The sequence below is a fragment of the Sceloporus occidentalis genome, unplaced genomic scaffold, assembly GCF_023333645.1.
Source record: "Sceloporus occidentalis isolate IW3139 unplaced genomic scaffold, rSceOcc1.0.p SCAF_25, whole genome shotgun sequence".
In the NCBI taxonomy this organism is placed as follows: domain Eukaryota; kingdom Metazoa; phylum Chordata; class Lepidosauria; order Squamata; family Phrynosomatidae; genus Sceloporus; species Sceloporus occidentalis.
The window spans coordinates 8,338,495-8,353,983 of NW_028317005.1; the positions used below are offsets into that span (position 1 = coordinate 8,338,495).

A 15,489-nucleotide genomic window follows, 5' to 3' on the forward strand; every position below is an offset into this window, starting at 1 on the left:
GTGTGCAACACAATCAAAGTGCTGAAGTAACGTTATATCTATAGATGCAAATCTGTCCTTTAAAATATCAGGATTATGAACCCAGTAAGACCCTACTGAAAATAATGACAAAAAAATTCTACTCATCTTTCTCCTCTGGAGACCAGAAACAATATAACAAACTGAAAAAGTAAAAAGAACCAGGGGCACTTTCCACAACTTTCCACTAACATAGAGTTCCCTGAAATAAAATCTCCTAAAGATTAAAGTGATCAAAACGAGTTACCCATGAAACCACGGAACGAAAAGAGATGGAAACTCCATTTCAGAATGATTGAGTAATTTATTTATGAACATTTCGCAAATAAATTCTTAAATGTAGAGTGTATTTCTATCTCAAAATAAAGTGTACTGGTGGATTGTTTACGGGGGATTTGTATTATCATAGGCATGCAATTTATAATGTAGTTCCTCTATCTATCCAGGGGAAAAGTAATGTATTCACCTCAAAAGAGCCAACTGTTATTGGCAGCAATTGCTAGAAGACAAGGACAATGCAATTACACGATTGATGCCACTAAGGCAGATACAAAAAGGCAGCCATGTTTCTTTTTCATGCATCAGTAAAGCAAAATTCCACTATTTTAAATGGAGTTTTTTTATTGTCTGACAGAGTCCTGAATTTATGGGTTATAATCTGCTCAAACAGGGAATTCTAGTTCAATTTGGAAAATTGGTCTCATCCCCCATAGCAACCAACAGAATAGTAGTAGGACCCCAAAAAAGAAACGTAGAATTTGACGGCAGGTAAGAACCGTTTGGCCCATCTAGTCTGCACATTTATTTTACTTTTTAAAAATGTAGGGTGTGTGTGCTTTATATAAGAAAAATGCAATTTATAGATCTCCTTATGGAAGTCATGTTATGAAAACCAGCCACCGGTAGTTCTGTAAACATTGTACAGATAATGGGGGTTACCAGTATGGGGCTAAACTGCGCACAGTAACCACTGAAGTAACATGAGGCATGTTACATGAAAAACAATCACATACTCAATATAGTATTACTGGATTAAAGTAAATAAACACAAAACCCCCACCCTTGGGAATATTATCAATGTCAAGCGATGTCCATGAGTCATTCATTTTGACACATGGAAGAAATATATGGCACAAATATTTTTTTTTTAAAAAGCATGACAATAATTTAATTTTTTTGGGTTAAAAAAAGTTAAATTGAAATTTGTGACTTGGAAGTAACCATTTACAACTTGCAAGAAACCTGGGAGTTTATGAATCCTCTAGTTGCTTACTACTTCCAACGTTCATCAGCTCAACTATGCTGACCTCTAGTATAGTTTGATGCCAGTGTAAATGTGGCAAGGGTGAATATGAGAAACTCGTATGTTTGGTGCTGCAAACTCACCCTTGCTGCCAACTGTCATTCATTTACACTTTAGTGAATAGACACAAAAAATTAAGGAGACCCACAATGGATCTGTGGATACTGTGGGACCTGCAAAGCAGACATTCCTCGCATTTGGGACAGACTGGGTTACCAATACTTATATACATTTTGTACTCTTTAACTGGTCAGTTAAGAAACGGTCCCGTCTCGTTTTTTTCACACATCCCAAACAAATGAAGGTTGATTAGCAGGTTACAAACACTGGGAACAACTGGTTTAAATGATAACCTTAGTCCAGTTGGTTTAGCCCAAATGTAATCACAAAATGGTTGTCCACAGTTTAATGAAATAAAGGTATTTTATGAACAGCACACTATACTATTCTATTGTATTTAAAACTGAAGGCTATCTTTAATACATTACAATAAAGCATATGAGTTACTAATATACTAAGATAATGAAAATGAATGATTAGCATATTGTGGCTTATGTAACTGACAGTACTCCCAGCTAAATATATGACAAAAAAAATCTATAATGCAAGGATCACTGCTAAAATCTGAAAAGATGAATGAAACTACACATCACATGTATGCTACTAGAGGCTGTTAAGGGAAATTATGTTTCTTCAGGCACTGTCATGAAAGTATGACATAGCATTGTAAATAAAGGATTTCCATGGAACTCCTCACTTCCCTAGTGACATCATTTCTTCTATAAACCATAGGAGTGAAAAGAGGAGGTTAGAGGATTTTTGCTGCTCTGTTTTTGTTTTGTTTTCTTGGTGTTTTTTTTTTTATAAGAAAAAGATCATCTTTTCAGTTGACTATTGAGCAGTAATCACTTTCTCAAAATGATTGTTTTTGTATTTCCATTTGATGTTTCATCCTTTGTTAATTTCCAGTATGTTTAATTAGGTTCTTAATGTCATTTTGGCAATTACATGGCCAATGATATAGTGGAGGGGAATCCCTTATGGTTACATTTAGCAACTCTAGCAATTACACAATTTATTGATAATGGAAATTACTTTTTTCACCAAGATAAACTTGGAATACTAGATTAAACAGAAGACCTTTCAATGAAATGCAAATACAGACCAATATAGATCCATGAGATACTTTGTGTCCCACTAAACTGGCTGGTGTATCAGTTTCGGATTAGGTGTATGCGATGCCTTGGATCCTTAGAATGTTCAGTGTAACAGGTGCAACTTCATACATACGAACATGCATGTACAGACGATGCCTCGGGATATTGCGGAATATCCTTTCGATTTACATGTTAAAAAGTAGACATCATGTCACATAAAGAAGATCCAAGTACTTGGGCGCCAGGTTTATCTCCATCACATGGGAATGGGATGTATGACATTGCAATGTATTACGTATATGCAAACTATTGCTTTTGAGTGATAAAGGGAGGTTGATACCAGATAAAATATGTTTAACCACAGACATTATCATTAATACACCAACAAAGATATACATATATAAATATACATCTATTTATACATTCATTTATTTATATATATAATCTGATTACAATTGACTTTAGCAGCTGATAAGGATGTTGTAAGGCAGACACACCAAATACACCAAATATATCTGATCCTTAACGTGATAGCGATGTAGTAGTAGGCAATACACCAGGGAATCTCCCTGTCTCCACGATGCGCTGTCCTACCTGGAAGGACAATCCCAATTGTCAAGACATGAGTGGTTTCTGTTTCTCAGCCCTCCCAGTTGTAAACCATTCCTATTCGGATCCAGCAGCCAGACTGTGCGAGTCTATAAATGATTCTTACAGTTCTCCAAACTAGTTTCACTGCTGGAACAAACAGGAGGTTCCTGCTTACTAGCAATGATGATTTTGTTATTTTTTTTTATGAACCACAAAAGAAGAAGTCAGCCTACACAGAACAATTCACGGCAATGGATTTTCAGCTCAGTTGTGTGTGTGTAAAACATTTACATTTTGAGATATGACACCATGAAGTCAAATGTCAAACATGCCTGACATGTTCTCCTGCGGTAATTGTAAAAGGGCCATTGCTTCAATAGGGTATCCATATTGGCCAGGACACATACACTTTTCCCTTGCCATTTGGTACTGTTAGGCAACTGTCTAAGCCAGCGGTTCTCAACCTGTGGGTCGTGACCCCTTTGGGGTCGAACGATCCTTTCACAGGGGTCGCCTAGGACCATCGGAAAACATATTTCACAATATATAATTACATAATTTTATGGTTGGGGGTCACCACAACATGAGGAACTGTATTAAAGGGTCGCGGCATTAGGAAGGTTGGGAACCACTGGTCTAAGCCATTTCTACACCCTTGAAAACAATTAATGATGTTAACCTTATCCAAACCCACTGCCTCACTTGATACAGACCTGTCATCTGCAAAGGTTGATATCAAAAGAAACATGATTTGGTAATATGTAACCAAGTTTTTTTTTTACACCATACTTTTTTAAACATATATTACATATTTTTTGCAACTTGTGAAGAACAGGAAGAAGAGGTCAGATGCAATCTATGATATATCACCTTCTCAGCGAAAGAGAAATAAAAAAAAAATGGCGGCAGTTTTTTTTAAAAGTTAACTTTTTCTGTAAACTGTTTTTTCACGACAAGGTACAATATTCATTGAGGTATATTGTTAAGAATATTAAAAAAAATCAAACAGTAAAAGTAATTCAAATTGAATCATTTTCTCTAATGCCCCCAACACCTTAGTAAATTTACCCCAGAGCTCTCACTCCATGACAAGAGAAAGGTTAGCTGTATCAGGGGTGTGGTTAGATGTATGTGGGCAGACAGCATTAAGTATGTTAAGAGTGGGAACGGAATTAGGCAGGGAGTGGGTGTGGCTAAACACCACTCCCCTTCCCGGAAAAAAGATCCCGAAGTGTTCCCAGGCTAAAGTCCATAATGCTGGTAAAGAGGAAAGGCCTTGGTAGAAAATGCATATGCCTGCAAATATACCAACAAAAGCCCCCAGTCCTTTTTTATTTAAAAATATAAATATATTTTCAAATAAATATGCACTTTTTTTATTGTGGGAGACTGGGTTTTGAGGAGCACTTGTGATGTCACAATCCCTGCTCCTTGTCTGCTGGCAGGGATCTTTTTGCCAGTGAGCTCTCACTTTTTGCCAGGCAGCAGTTGAACTTTAATTTTAGGTTTTTGTTTATAACAGAAAAATGATTAAAAAAAATCCACTCAGATCCACTCAGTTTTCATTCTACATTATCTTATGGTTTTATAAGGTATGCTGGGATAAGTCCAGCCCTTGGATTCTGGCTCAGTACATAAGAGAATTATCACTGTGGTGCTATACATATAGATTTCTTTTACTTCCCTGTTTGATGTTCTGTAAACTGTAAAATGCCGAGTACAATATAAAAACACAAACAATACGTAAAGGGCACAGTGTCCCACAAAAATAATAGGAGGACATGTACCTTCAGCACATAAGGTTTAACTAGGATGACCACATCAGCCATGTTTTCCAGGACATATATAATTTTTACATATTTCTAACCAGCCCAGATAAAATGGTGCCCTGCAGTATGTAGGATGTATATACTTATGGACTGGAACATATTAGTCAGATATACATCCCACATACTATAGGGCAGCACTTTATCTGGGCTGGTCAGCTATATGTAAAAATTATACGTGTCCTGGAAAACATGGCGGACGTGGTCACCTTATATTTAACTATTATTGGTACTATCACTATGCTGTATATCTTACAATCACTTTTGACCGATTTTAGATAGGACACCACCTCTAACGTCATTATAAGCCACATTTTGAGCAAGTTTATAAAACAGTACAGGGATATTCCCACTTTGGAAAAAAAAATCCATATTTTGCAGGTACTTTTCATACTAACATATTGTTCCTTTAGATGTGTTTCATGACATACACAGTAAATAGAGGAAAATATTCGATATGTAGCTTATGTTTTTAATAAACGATTGTGACTAATAACATAGAAGATTCTCAGTGTGGCTGGAATGTTTTATTAGGTTCTCCTTGTGGGTGACAGATTAATCTGTGTTGAGGTGTCACCCAGTAAAATTGCTTCCTGAATGATTAAAACCTTAGTACAACATGTTTTGTTGTTTGGAGAATCCAAAATGTGGGTGAAAACCTGTGGTTTTGGGTACTTATAGTGTATGACAGATATATTGGTCTGTGGTTACTGAAAGAAAAAATAAATAATATTGTGCAATAAAACCACAGTTTCGAAGAGCCAGTGCCATTATCAATGCAAAGACGTTGGATGGTTTCTACCATTTTATTCTACAAGTGATAGAACACAATCTTTGGGGTCACTTGCAGTGCTTTGAATGACACCGTGTCATTGTGTTTGTTATACCTCTGATTCTGAAGATCCCTCTTCTTCCTGCATGGAAGCCCGACACAGCGATCAACCTTCAAAATAGCACTGGCATAATAAAAAGGTTGCTTCTATTAGATGCTGTTCCTATTAATTCATGCATCTTGAAACACTTAACATTTGTTAAGCTTGTTCTATTTCCTTCACTGCTAAGGTTCCTAAAGTAACGTGAAATACCCCACTTAGCAGGCACTTGCCTATACGCTAAATCTTAAACGGCCACCTTTTGAAATGTTGGGTAGCGTTATTTTTTCTTATAGCACATGGCTGCTGTCCCTTCTCTGGTGACCGGAAATGAAATGTCATCCTGACACTCTGTCTATTAAGGACGAGCTGTGCTGCGTCAGCACATTTCTCCATAGTGAACACGGGCCAGCTAGGGAGATCAGAAATATTTTTTGCTCCTTTGAGCCGCTGAGCCGCTGTGCCCCAGGGCCAATCACCCAACTTGCTGCTTTAGCCCTAGTTGACCTAGGCAAGAATACATTGCTGAAAAAGACTAAATAAATACAATAGATACAATAAAGCTTAGGTTTTAATAAATCACTAAAAGTAGGTTGCGTATTAAGCCTGTTTACTATGGTACACAAAATAACAAACAAAGAGAAATATAAAAAAAAGAGAGCAACAAAACACATAATGCTCCAAAGATTAAGGGTTCCCCAAAAAATATTGGAGAGCTTATTTGACATTAAAATACACTCAAACATTTTGAGTTTGCTATTCTGAAAAAGCATCCGCTGATGTGAACAATGCCTCAGAAAAGTGAAGTCTCAGAAGATCTACAATCAAGAATTGTTGATTTGAATAAAGCTTGGAAGGGTTACAAAGTAATCTCAAAAAGTTTACATATCCACAGTTAGGCAAATTGTTTATAAATTAAGCTGATTTAGTACTATGGCTATAGATGTGGGCGCCCAGCCAAGATGACTCCAAGGGCACAATGCCAAATTCTCAACGGGGTAAAAAGGGACCCTAGCTTAACAGCTAAAAGCTTTAAAGAATCATTGGAACTGGTTGACATTTCTGTTTATGAGTCTACCATACGCAAAACATTGAACAGGCATGGAGTCCATGGGAGGACACCACAGAGGAAGCCACTGCTCTCCAATTTATGATCACTGTTGATCTGAAGTTTGCCAAAGAACACTACTAGAACGCTACTAGAAAAAGGTTTTGCCGATGAAACTAAAGTTGAATTCTTTGTGAATAACGCGCAGCAATAGTTATGTGCGCAAAAAGGGCACAACATGCCCACATAAAACATTATCCTAATAGTGAAGTATGTTGGAAGGAGCATCATGATTTAGGGCTGCTTTGCTGCTTCAGGGCCTGGACAGTTTCCCATCATCAAGGGGACAATGAATGCCCAGGTTTATCATGGTATCATACAGGATAATGTCAGGATGGCTGTCCTCCAGGTGAAGCTCAGTAGAAGTTGGGTGATGCAGCAGACTAAGGAAACTACATAAAAGTAAACTACTTTGGTAGCAGTCCAGTCAGAGCCCAATCCTTAATCCATTAGATATGCAGTGAAGTGACCACAAGAGAGCCATTCATGCCAGCCATCCTAGGGTTATGTCTGAGCTTAAGCAGTTTTGTAAGGAAGAATAGCCTAAAATTCCTCCTGAACATTGTGCAGGTCTCATCTGTAGCTACCGGAAGTCCTTGTTTGAGGTTATTGCTGCCAAAGGAAGTTCGACCAGTTATTAAATCCAAGGATTCACTCACTTTTCCCACCAGCACTGTAAATGTTTATTGGGTGTGTTCAATAAAGACATCAACTATTATCATTGTTTGTGTGATATTAGCTTAAGTTACAATACATTTTCAAAAAGCTCTGAATGAGAGAGACAGGGGAAACAGAGGAGTAGGTACTCACTGGATACAAATGTATCACCCTCAATAATGAATATGAAGAAAGCAGAAAACTCAGCCAGGATAATAGTGAAAACAGTTCTCCTCTTTATTTCTGGAAACAACGACCGGTTTCGGCATGAACAAACGCCCCTTATCAAGGTTTGAAGGTACTCCATTTTATGAGGTGCTTTGAGAATGCTATGTTGGCATTACAGTTCTGAATCCGAAACCTTAGATTTCAATAATGTCGGAAGGGACCTCTTCAAGAGAGTTTTATCACAAAAAGATGAGATGACAGGAGAGTTTACAAGAGAATTGTGGCTTTGACTCTTTCATGTTACTATTCCTTATCAAGGCTCAACACTAGCAAGCTTCTCCTACAGGAATGGCAGAGCTGGCTCTTCTTAATGTATAGTTCCACTGTTGAGGATTTCTCACTGATTTAACTATACATAATACAGGGCCATTCGGCCCATTTTCCCAGATGTAAAGATTTAGACTATAATCAGTCCTTGGTCTCATCTTTATAAGTGTTTAAATTCTCACTGTGTTAACCTCTACCAATTCTACTACAAAGCTGATCCACTTACCTACCACCTTCTCAGTAAAGTAAAACTTCTATACATTACATCTAAGCCTCTGACCATCTAGTTTCAGATTATGACCCTTTTGTTACAACAAAACTCCTTTGAAATAAACTTCCCTCTTGCACTTTAAGTATTTAAATGTTTCTATCACATCTCCCCTCTCTCTTTATTTCTCAAAGCTGTAGGAGCCCACGTTCACCAACTGGTTTTATTTGATTGTTTATTATAAAGTAGTCAAATATTGTAACCAGTTGGTACATATTTTTTTCAGAAATGCATTATTTAATATTGAGACAACTCAATTTGCATCTCTTGGTTAAATGTTTATATGAAATTACCATTTATATGAATTTCTTCTTCTCACTTCTTCTTGCTATTAAATTTTAATAACTGTTGTGACACTACATATTTCATTCAAAGAGTAACATCCTAGCATGCAAGTTGTATTTATCTTTTAATGATTAATTCTATCAGTATGGTCCTGCTATTGGGAGAGCAAGAAGTGATTATTATTCATGGCTTTCCACTGCAATTACCAGACCTCAAGCCCATTTAACATCTTTGGTAGCATTTTACACACTTTCATAGCTACAAATCCAACAAGTGGAGTCTTTAGTCAGGTACTACCTGTCACTGGACCAACAATGATGTTACAAGGTTTTTTGGAACATCAGAAGTATTTTCTTCAGATGAAAACAACACAGAGAGCTGTTGGAGAAGGCCATCTTTAAAATTGTCTTTTGTTCCAAGCACCCCTCTCCATACCCCAACTACCTAATTACCCTTCTTTAAAGCAGCATATTTAAAAATTGCTCTGGTCGCAGTTACAGTCATTACTGAGAAATGCAATAGTAGAATGATAGAACTAAAGCAATCATTAAATTATACATAAAAGTTTTTAATGCAGGTGTGTACATATGTGGCATATACACATAATAAAAAACTGAGACCAGTAGAAAATTTCCGGATAAGGTAAAGCAATTCCTTTCCCAAAATTTCTTTGTAAATAATAATAATAAATTATTAGTATACCAATCATATATTTGACTTATTTAGATTTACACAATTGGTGTATATATATGTGTATACATATACGTCTGTATTTATATGTATATATATATGTAAATACATATATGTATATACATGTATGTCTGTAATTATATGTGTGTATATATATATATATATATATGTATATCTGTAATTATATGTGTGTGTGTGTGTGTATATATATATATATATATATGTTGTAGGGGTCAGCTCACGCATGGGGCGGCAATGACAGTTTCACACAGGTTTCCAACGTAAAAGCATGTTTATTTAGATGTTGTAATCACAGAGCACCTTGTAAATAAAACAAACTATAAGCCTGTCCGGCTCTAACTAAACAGCAGGATACCTCTCTAGCAGCCTAAGGTCTGACGCAAAGTAACCAGTTTTGTATGGGGTAAAGCTTCATACCTGGTGGGCTGCAGCGCTGGCTGTAGCTGCTCCTTCATTCAGTGTCTCCCTCCCTCTGAAAACCTAACAGCCCTTTCTTTTAAGGCCTCCTCCCCAGTAACGAGCTTAGGAAGCCTCACCTGAGAGCACCTGGGTTTGCTACCAGGCCTGGCTGAGGTAACCAGGTGAGACATATATCCCATCAACCACTCTCCCATACACTTTACCACAATGTATATACATGTATGTATATACATGTATATACATGTATGTATGTATGTTTGTATGTATACACACATATATACATAAGTATACACACATATTCACACACACTTTGAAAATATTTATCAGGCTGAACTGAAATGTTGATTCTAATTATAAGTGTTTTGGATGTATTTCAGACCAGTGAGTGCCTCTTTTTCTGTGTGATTTATCTCCATTATATGGCTGTATGGACATCATTTTATATATAGTATATTAATAAAGCATGCATTGAATACAGAGTTACTCATTTATGCATTATTATTTTACACTAGATATCGATATATAAACATACACAAATATACAGGAGCCCAATGTATGCTAGATTAAGCATTAAACAGCGACTGACAGTATATTCATTATACGGAAAATATTTTATCATGTAAACCGAATGTAAGTATCTAATAGAAGAAACCAGTTGATTCTTAATGGTTTGTTAAGTGTGAAGATGTCTGTATTCTCCTTATGGTTTCACATTTACACACAGATGATAGTATCTGCTGTATAGAAAGAAGGAAAGGTTGGGGAAGTCCTGAGACTAGTCAATAAACTGTATATATAAACCAATTCCAGTTATCTGCAATGTATTCCAGTTGTTCCTCTCTCATCTACGACTATCTCAAAGAGACTGCCACTTCCAGAGAGCACCATGGCCAAGATCGCTCTAATAGCCAACCAAGGATTGTGTAAGTTCTTTGCAAGTACCATCCATGTCATATTGCAGTAGCATCCTAGAATTATTTGGGCTCCTAATTGAATTTTATTTATCAATACCTTACATTTCTATTGTTTGTCTTCAATTACAGTAAAGAAATTATGAAATATTAACAATAATTAAATACTGTATAAAATGTACATAGACTTAATAATAATAATAATAATGATGATGAAGTAAAAAATCAAGAGGGAGCTAAATATTTTCACTAGGTACATATAATTAGAATTTACCATTCATATTTATACAGCATAATAGTAACTGTTTATTAGCAACATGTTATTTTTAATATACCTGATAAGTATGGAGACATTTGTATATGTTATATTAATATATATTTTATATAAAAAAAATTTATATATATATATATATATATATATACCGGTATTTGTTGTGTTTTTAGTATTCAAAACATGTGCACACGGAACAGCTTTTTTAAACCATACGTGAACTGGGCTATTCTTAGTACCAGGCAAGTCAGGCAGCTGCCTAGGGTGCTTGGACCAACAGTCGCCCCAGTGTGTAGACGTCAGTCTGCAACAGGACAGGCGTCATTTGCCTACATTCAGATTTTAGAAGTATAAAAAAAATACGTGAAGTATATTGGATTGGGGTGACAGAGGGGATTCTGAGGATCTCATTAGAACCCCTGGAAATCTTGCATGAGCACAGAAGCTAACTGCCAGCAAATGCTCTCTGCCGAGCAGGAGTGTGGGGAAACAAAGCAAATGTATAGATATATGATAAAAGTTCTTGTGAAGAGAACAGGAATGTTGAATCATTCATTTTGTTAGTCCCACAATTTTTTGAAATATATATATATATATATAAAACACAATTACAATAAAGTATATATGAGAGCATGTGTAAAACAGAGTAGCGAGATCATCATCTAGGTCCAACACCTTAAAAGTGCATTAAAGGAAAGAGAAATAAGGATATAAATTTATGTTATCCAAAAATTTCTAATGAAAGAACCAATTCTCCAAAATTACTCAACTACAATGTTTAGCTTGATTAATAATAATACGTTGTTACGTTATACACTTTTGTTTAAAGATCTGTTTCAAAGTATTTCAAAAACATGCTATAAGACGTTGATTCCACATAACATAATATTATGTTTTCTTACACAAAAGTCCCTAAAACTAGTAGTTTCTGGATCTTCCCAAAGGTTGATGGGTTTCATTTAAATACCACACAGCTCTGACCAAAATGCCTTTCTGTCGCTTGTAGGTTGTTGGATCATTTTAGCCATTGTGCTTGTAAGCCAGTCAAGGTTCAGTGAAGGTAAACCACTACAACAGAACACCCTGAAGCCCTCTGACCTTACCAAATGCCAGAACATCTCCAGGAGTTTGGTCAATGTGGTTGCTGAAACTCTTTCCAATTTACAGGTAAAAAAAATATTTTTGGTTTTTCCATATATTATTATTGATACTGGATAATTTGAGGTAAATACTTAATATATGAAAAATATTAGAAATCTACCACTACGATTAAGTTATAAAATTCTGTGTGTCAGAAACTCTTGTTATTGACAAATATTTTTCATTGAAATGTTAAAGTTAGACTGAAATAATTTTTTACATTTAGCAGAAGAACAAAAACACTATTTAATTTTATTACACACGCCATGGATCTCATCCTTATTCTTGGATACTGATGGACACGTCTAGCCCTCTTGGGACCACCATGACTTTTACATCTGTTACAAAAAGTTTTATGGGGATTTCCAAATAAAATATACAATCTTTATGCGGAGGTTAGATATGCTGCTAAAAATTATACAAATGTATTTATGTACCAAAGGATTAGTACAGATTTCAAGTTTAAGAAGTGATAAGAAAAACCTATAAAAGTATTGCTGAAATATATTAAGACTGAAATGCAATGTAGTTGTTATACTTGATTGATCTATTAATAACTATATGTTATATGTGTTTATATATAGTAGTATGGGTGTGCATGTATATGAAACCACAAAAGGCATGTGTCTGATTTCTACTGATTAAAGAATGTTGGGTTTAGGGTAATTTAATGGTGGTATCATTTTATGAGTAAAAATAATTACATGCATGTCTTATACATATAATAAGTATTACTCATATATAATACCACCATAAAAATTACCCTTAACCCGGTTTACTTAAGAGTAGAAATCTGGTGGTCTGTATAAAGGGAACTAGATTCCGAGTCTCAGATTCTGTATAGAAGAGGAAGATGTTAAATATTTTACTCTAACTCTGTATACTATTTTATCGAGTCACTGTGCCAGAGCAAGGACATTCACAGAATTAAGATGACCGGATTTCAGTTTTAACTGACAACACATATTTGGGTAAAAGTGCACCTTTCATGAGCACCTTCTTCTGAAATAATGTATGAATTAAACAATGGCATTAAATCATTAAACTGATACACAGCTGCGTGTTGGTGTTTAGAGCACAGTCAATGGTTCTACACCATTCATAGTCAATGGGTTCTTCAGAAGGTGCAGAGTGACCCGCTTCTTTTCGGCTTGGAGGCTCTGAGAATGAGAGGCTTCAGGGTGGTGGGAATGGGGTAGACCTTGCATGTGTTTGAGTATCAGAATGCATAGTGTAATGGCTCTCTATTAGTAGTTGATTTTAGTTGCCTTTTCCTATTTAAACGCTCATTTTGATTATAAAATATTAGTCCCTTCAAATATCAATAAGCCATATTAGGGTGACACAAGGGGGCTATTCAACAAAGAGGTAGTTGGGAGGGGAGTTGCAGTTTCATCTTACTGACTTCAGATCAACATTATGAAGTTTCTGCTCCATGAATAGCTTATAGTCATATATAAAGCATTATACAAAACTGCCGTAATGCATTCTTGGATTCTCTGAAAAAGAGACCTCTATAGTGAAAGTTTGTTACTTTACATAGCTTTCTATGCTGCCCAAATCCATTTTATTAACTTCGCATAAAGACTTCACGAAAGTAAAATCTGAACTTTTGCTCTTATTAAGTTAACTATATATTGTTATTATTTATACAGCAAGAATTTGCCGAGGAGTTCAGGTGCACATTTGATAATATTTCTGTTGAAGATGTAACAAATAAAGAAGTCAACACAGTTACTGCCTGTCTGCCCAAGGTCTACCCTGAGGTATGTGTTTCATTTAATCACTGTTTAAAGTGGACTGCCTGTGCTTACAAAGCAGAAAACATCAAGGAAACAAACACTTGCCAGATTGCTTCCCTGCTGATTAGCAATGGGAATGGGAAGCTAGCCATGGGCAGTAAAATTCCTCATAGGGAATGGTTCCAATTGAACCTTGAGGCCAACAAGATGGCCTCAGAGATGGCATATCAGCAGTAGTGTATTCATGAATGGCCCCAGAGTTGGCATATCAGTAGTGTATTCATGGATAATTATACAGCATTCTGTCTAGGTGCCCTCATTAGAATGTTTTATAGAATATTATACATTGCAGTGGGTAGGGGTGCACAACATCAAAGAGTGCCTGACTGGTTCTCACCTACTTTGATGCTCTATGGTGGAAAAGGTTGGTTAAGGAACCCTATCTCTCCCCATTGTTTATTGTTGTGTATTGTCTTTCATTTCAGAATTCTGTGTGTCAGAAAATGAACAGGACAGCTCTTGATGAGGTAAGTCTACAAAGGACGTGTCCAAGGTATCAGGAGGCCCTACATTTTAAATACACTTTCAAGGATGTTTATATCTGGATAATCACATCCCAGTGAGGGGAAAAAGCTTCCAGGGACAGCACCACACAGGATAAAAAAATATATATAAGGATGACCCCCTCTATATTTATGTATTAATCACAGTTCATTATCAATATCCTATTAACCCACTGAAGACACTGGGAGATTTTAAAATTAAAATGTGGAGTACTGAAATAAAGAGGTAGAATCTGAATTGTCTTCTCTTATTACAGACCACTTGTCTGAAAGCAATCCATGCAGACCTGAAAGCATTTAATAAGGAACTGCAGGATTTAAGTCCTTCTCTTAATGATGTCATGAAGGAGTTGATGAAGGTACGTGACAATATAAGTTCTTTAGGCTGTGGTTATCACCTGCATTCTACTCTCTCAGTTAAAATCACTTTAATCACCTTAACTTCATCGTCATTGTCCCTTGATGAATGTACAGCAATTTTTCTGGATCTTTAACTGTATTAGCCCGGTCCTTGGGATATAATCATCAAGGGTGAAGGATGGAAATATCATAGCAAGGAAGCGGATACATTGGGGGAAATGCTTTACGAGGCATACGACTGCACTGCTTGTAAAATAAAATATTGTTATTACTCATTAAGTGCCTTCTTGTTTTCAGGCCCTTAAGGTCCAAAATAAGAAAGATGAAGACACCAAGACATCTCCCTGCTCAACATTTGAATGCAAATATAAAAAGTGTGGTGCTATGCTGGCCTTTCGGCTGCGTTCGGTTACAATTGCCCGTGTTTTCAACTATCTAAAAGAGGAAAACACAAAAGATCAAAATAGAAAAAAGCAGTAGGAGATAGAGAAGCTGCTAATACGTATATCTATCTATCCACGATGCTGCACCTGAAACCGGCACATTTTATTTCTGAACAAGTCAAAACACAATAAGTGTAATAATAATATTCCTGCACACAACATCTGCCCACACAGTATGATTGTATACCCTCTTTTCTGGATAATTCCTGCTTCTCCAAAATAACTACAAATTCTGTTGTGCATGAAATTGAAAAGTTGAGTATGTATGTGAGAATGTATTATCACTTTTGAAAGGATTAGCTACAAGGTAATATTTATGTTAAATTGTGTGTCTTATCTCAGAAAGAA

At 36.0% G+C, this 15,489-nt stretch overlaps 1 protein-coding gene across 1 annotated transcript; it reads left to right on the forward strand.

The window, feature by feature from the left end:
- The first annotated feature begins 10,597 nt into the window (after nt 1-10,597).
- On the forward strand, nt 10,598-15,178 carry IL12A (interleukin 12A). Its single transcript, XM_089485314.1, has 6 exons — nt 10,598-10,634; nt 11,900-12,060; nt 13,689-13,799; nt 14,261-14,302; nt 14,596-14,697; nt 14,996-15,178. The coding sequence occupies exons 1-6, from the start codon at nt 10,598-10,600 to the stop codon at nt 15,176-15,178; spliced, it is 636 nt and encodes a 211-aa protein (XP_089341440.1).
- Nucleotides 15,179-15,489: the final 311 nt, after the last annotated feature.

Excerpts from the sequence above, each read along its gene's own strand:
- IL12A (XM_089485314.1), top strand. The coding sequence starts at position 10,598 with ATGGCCAAGATCGCTCTAATAGCCAACCAAGGATTGT. Across the intron at positions 10,635-11,899 it reads AATAGCCAACCAAGGATTGT|GTTGTTGGATCATTTTAGCC; the intron begins GTAAGTTCTTTG and ends TGTCGCTTGTAG. Across the intron at positions 13,800-14,260 it reads TGCCCAAGGTCTACCCTGAG|AATTCTGTGTGTCAGAAAAT; the intron begins GTATGTGTTTCA and ends CTTTCATTTCAG.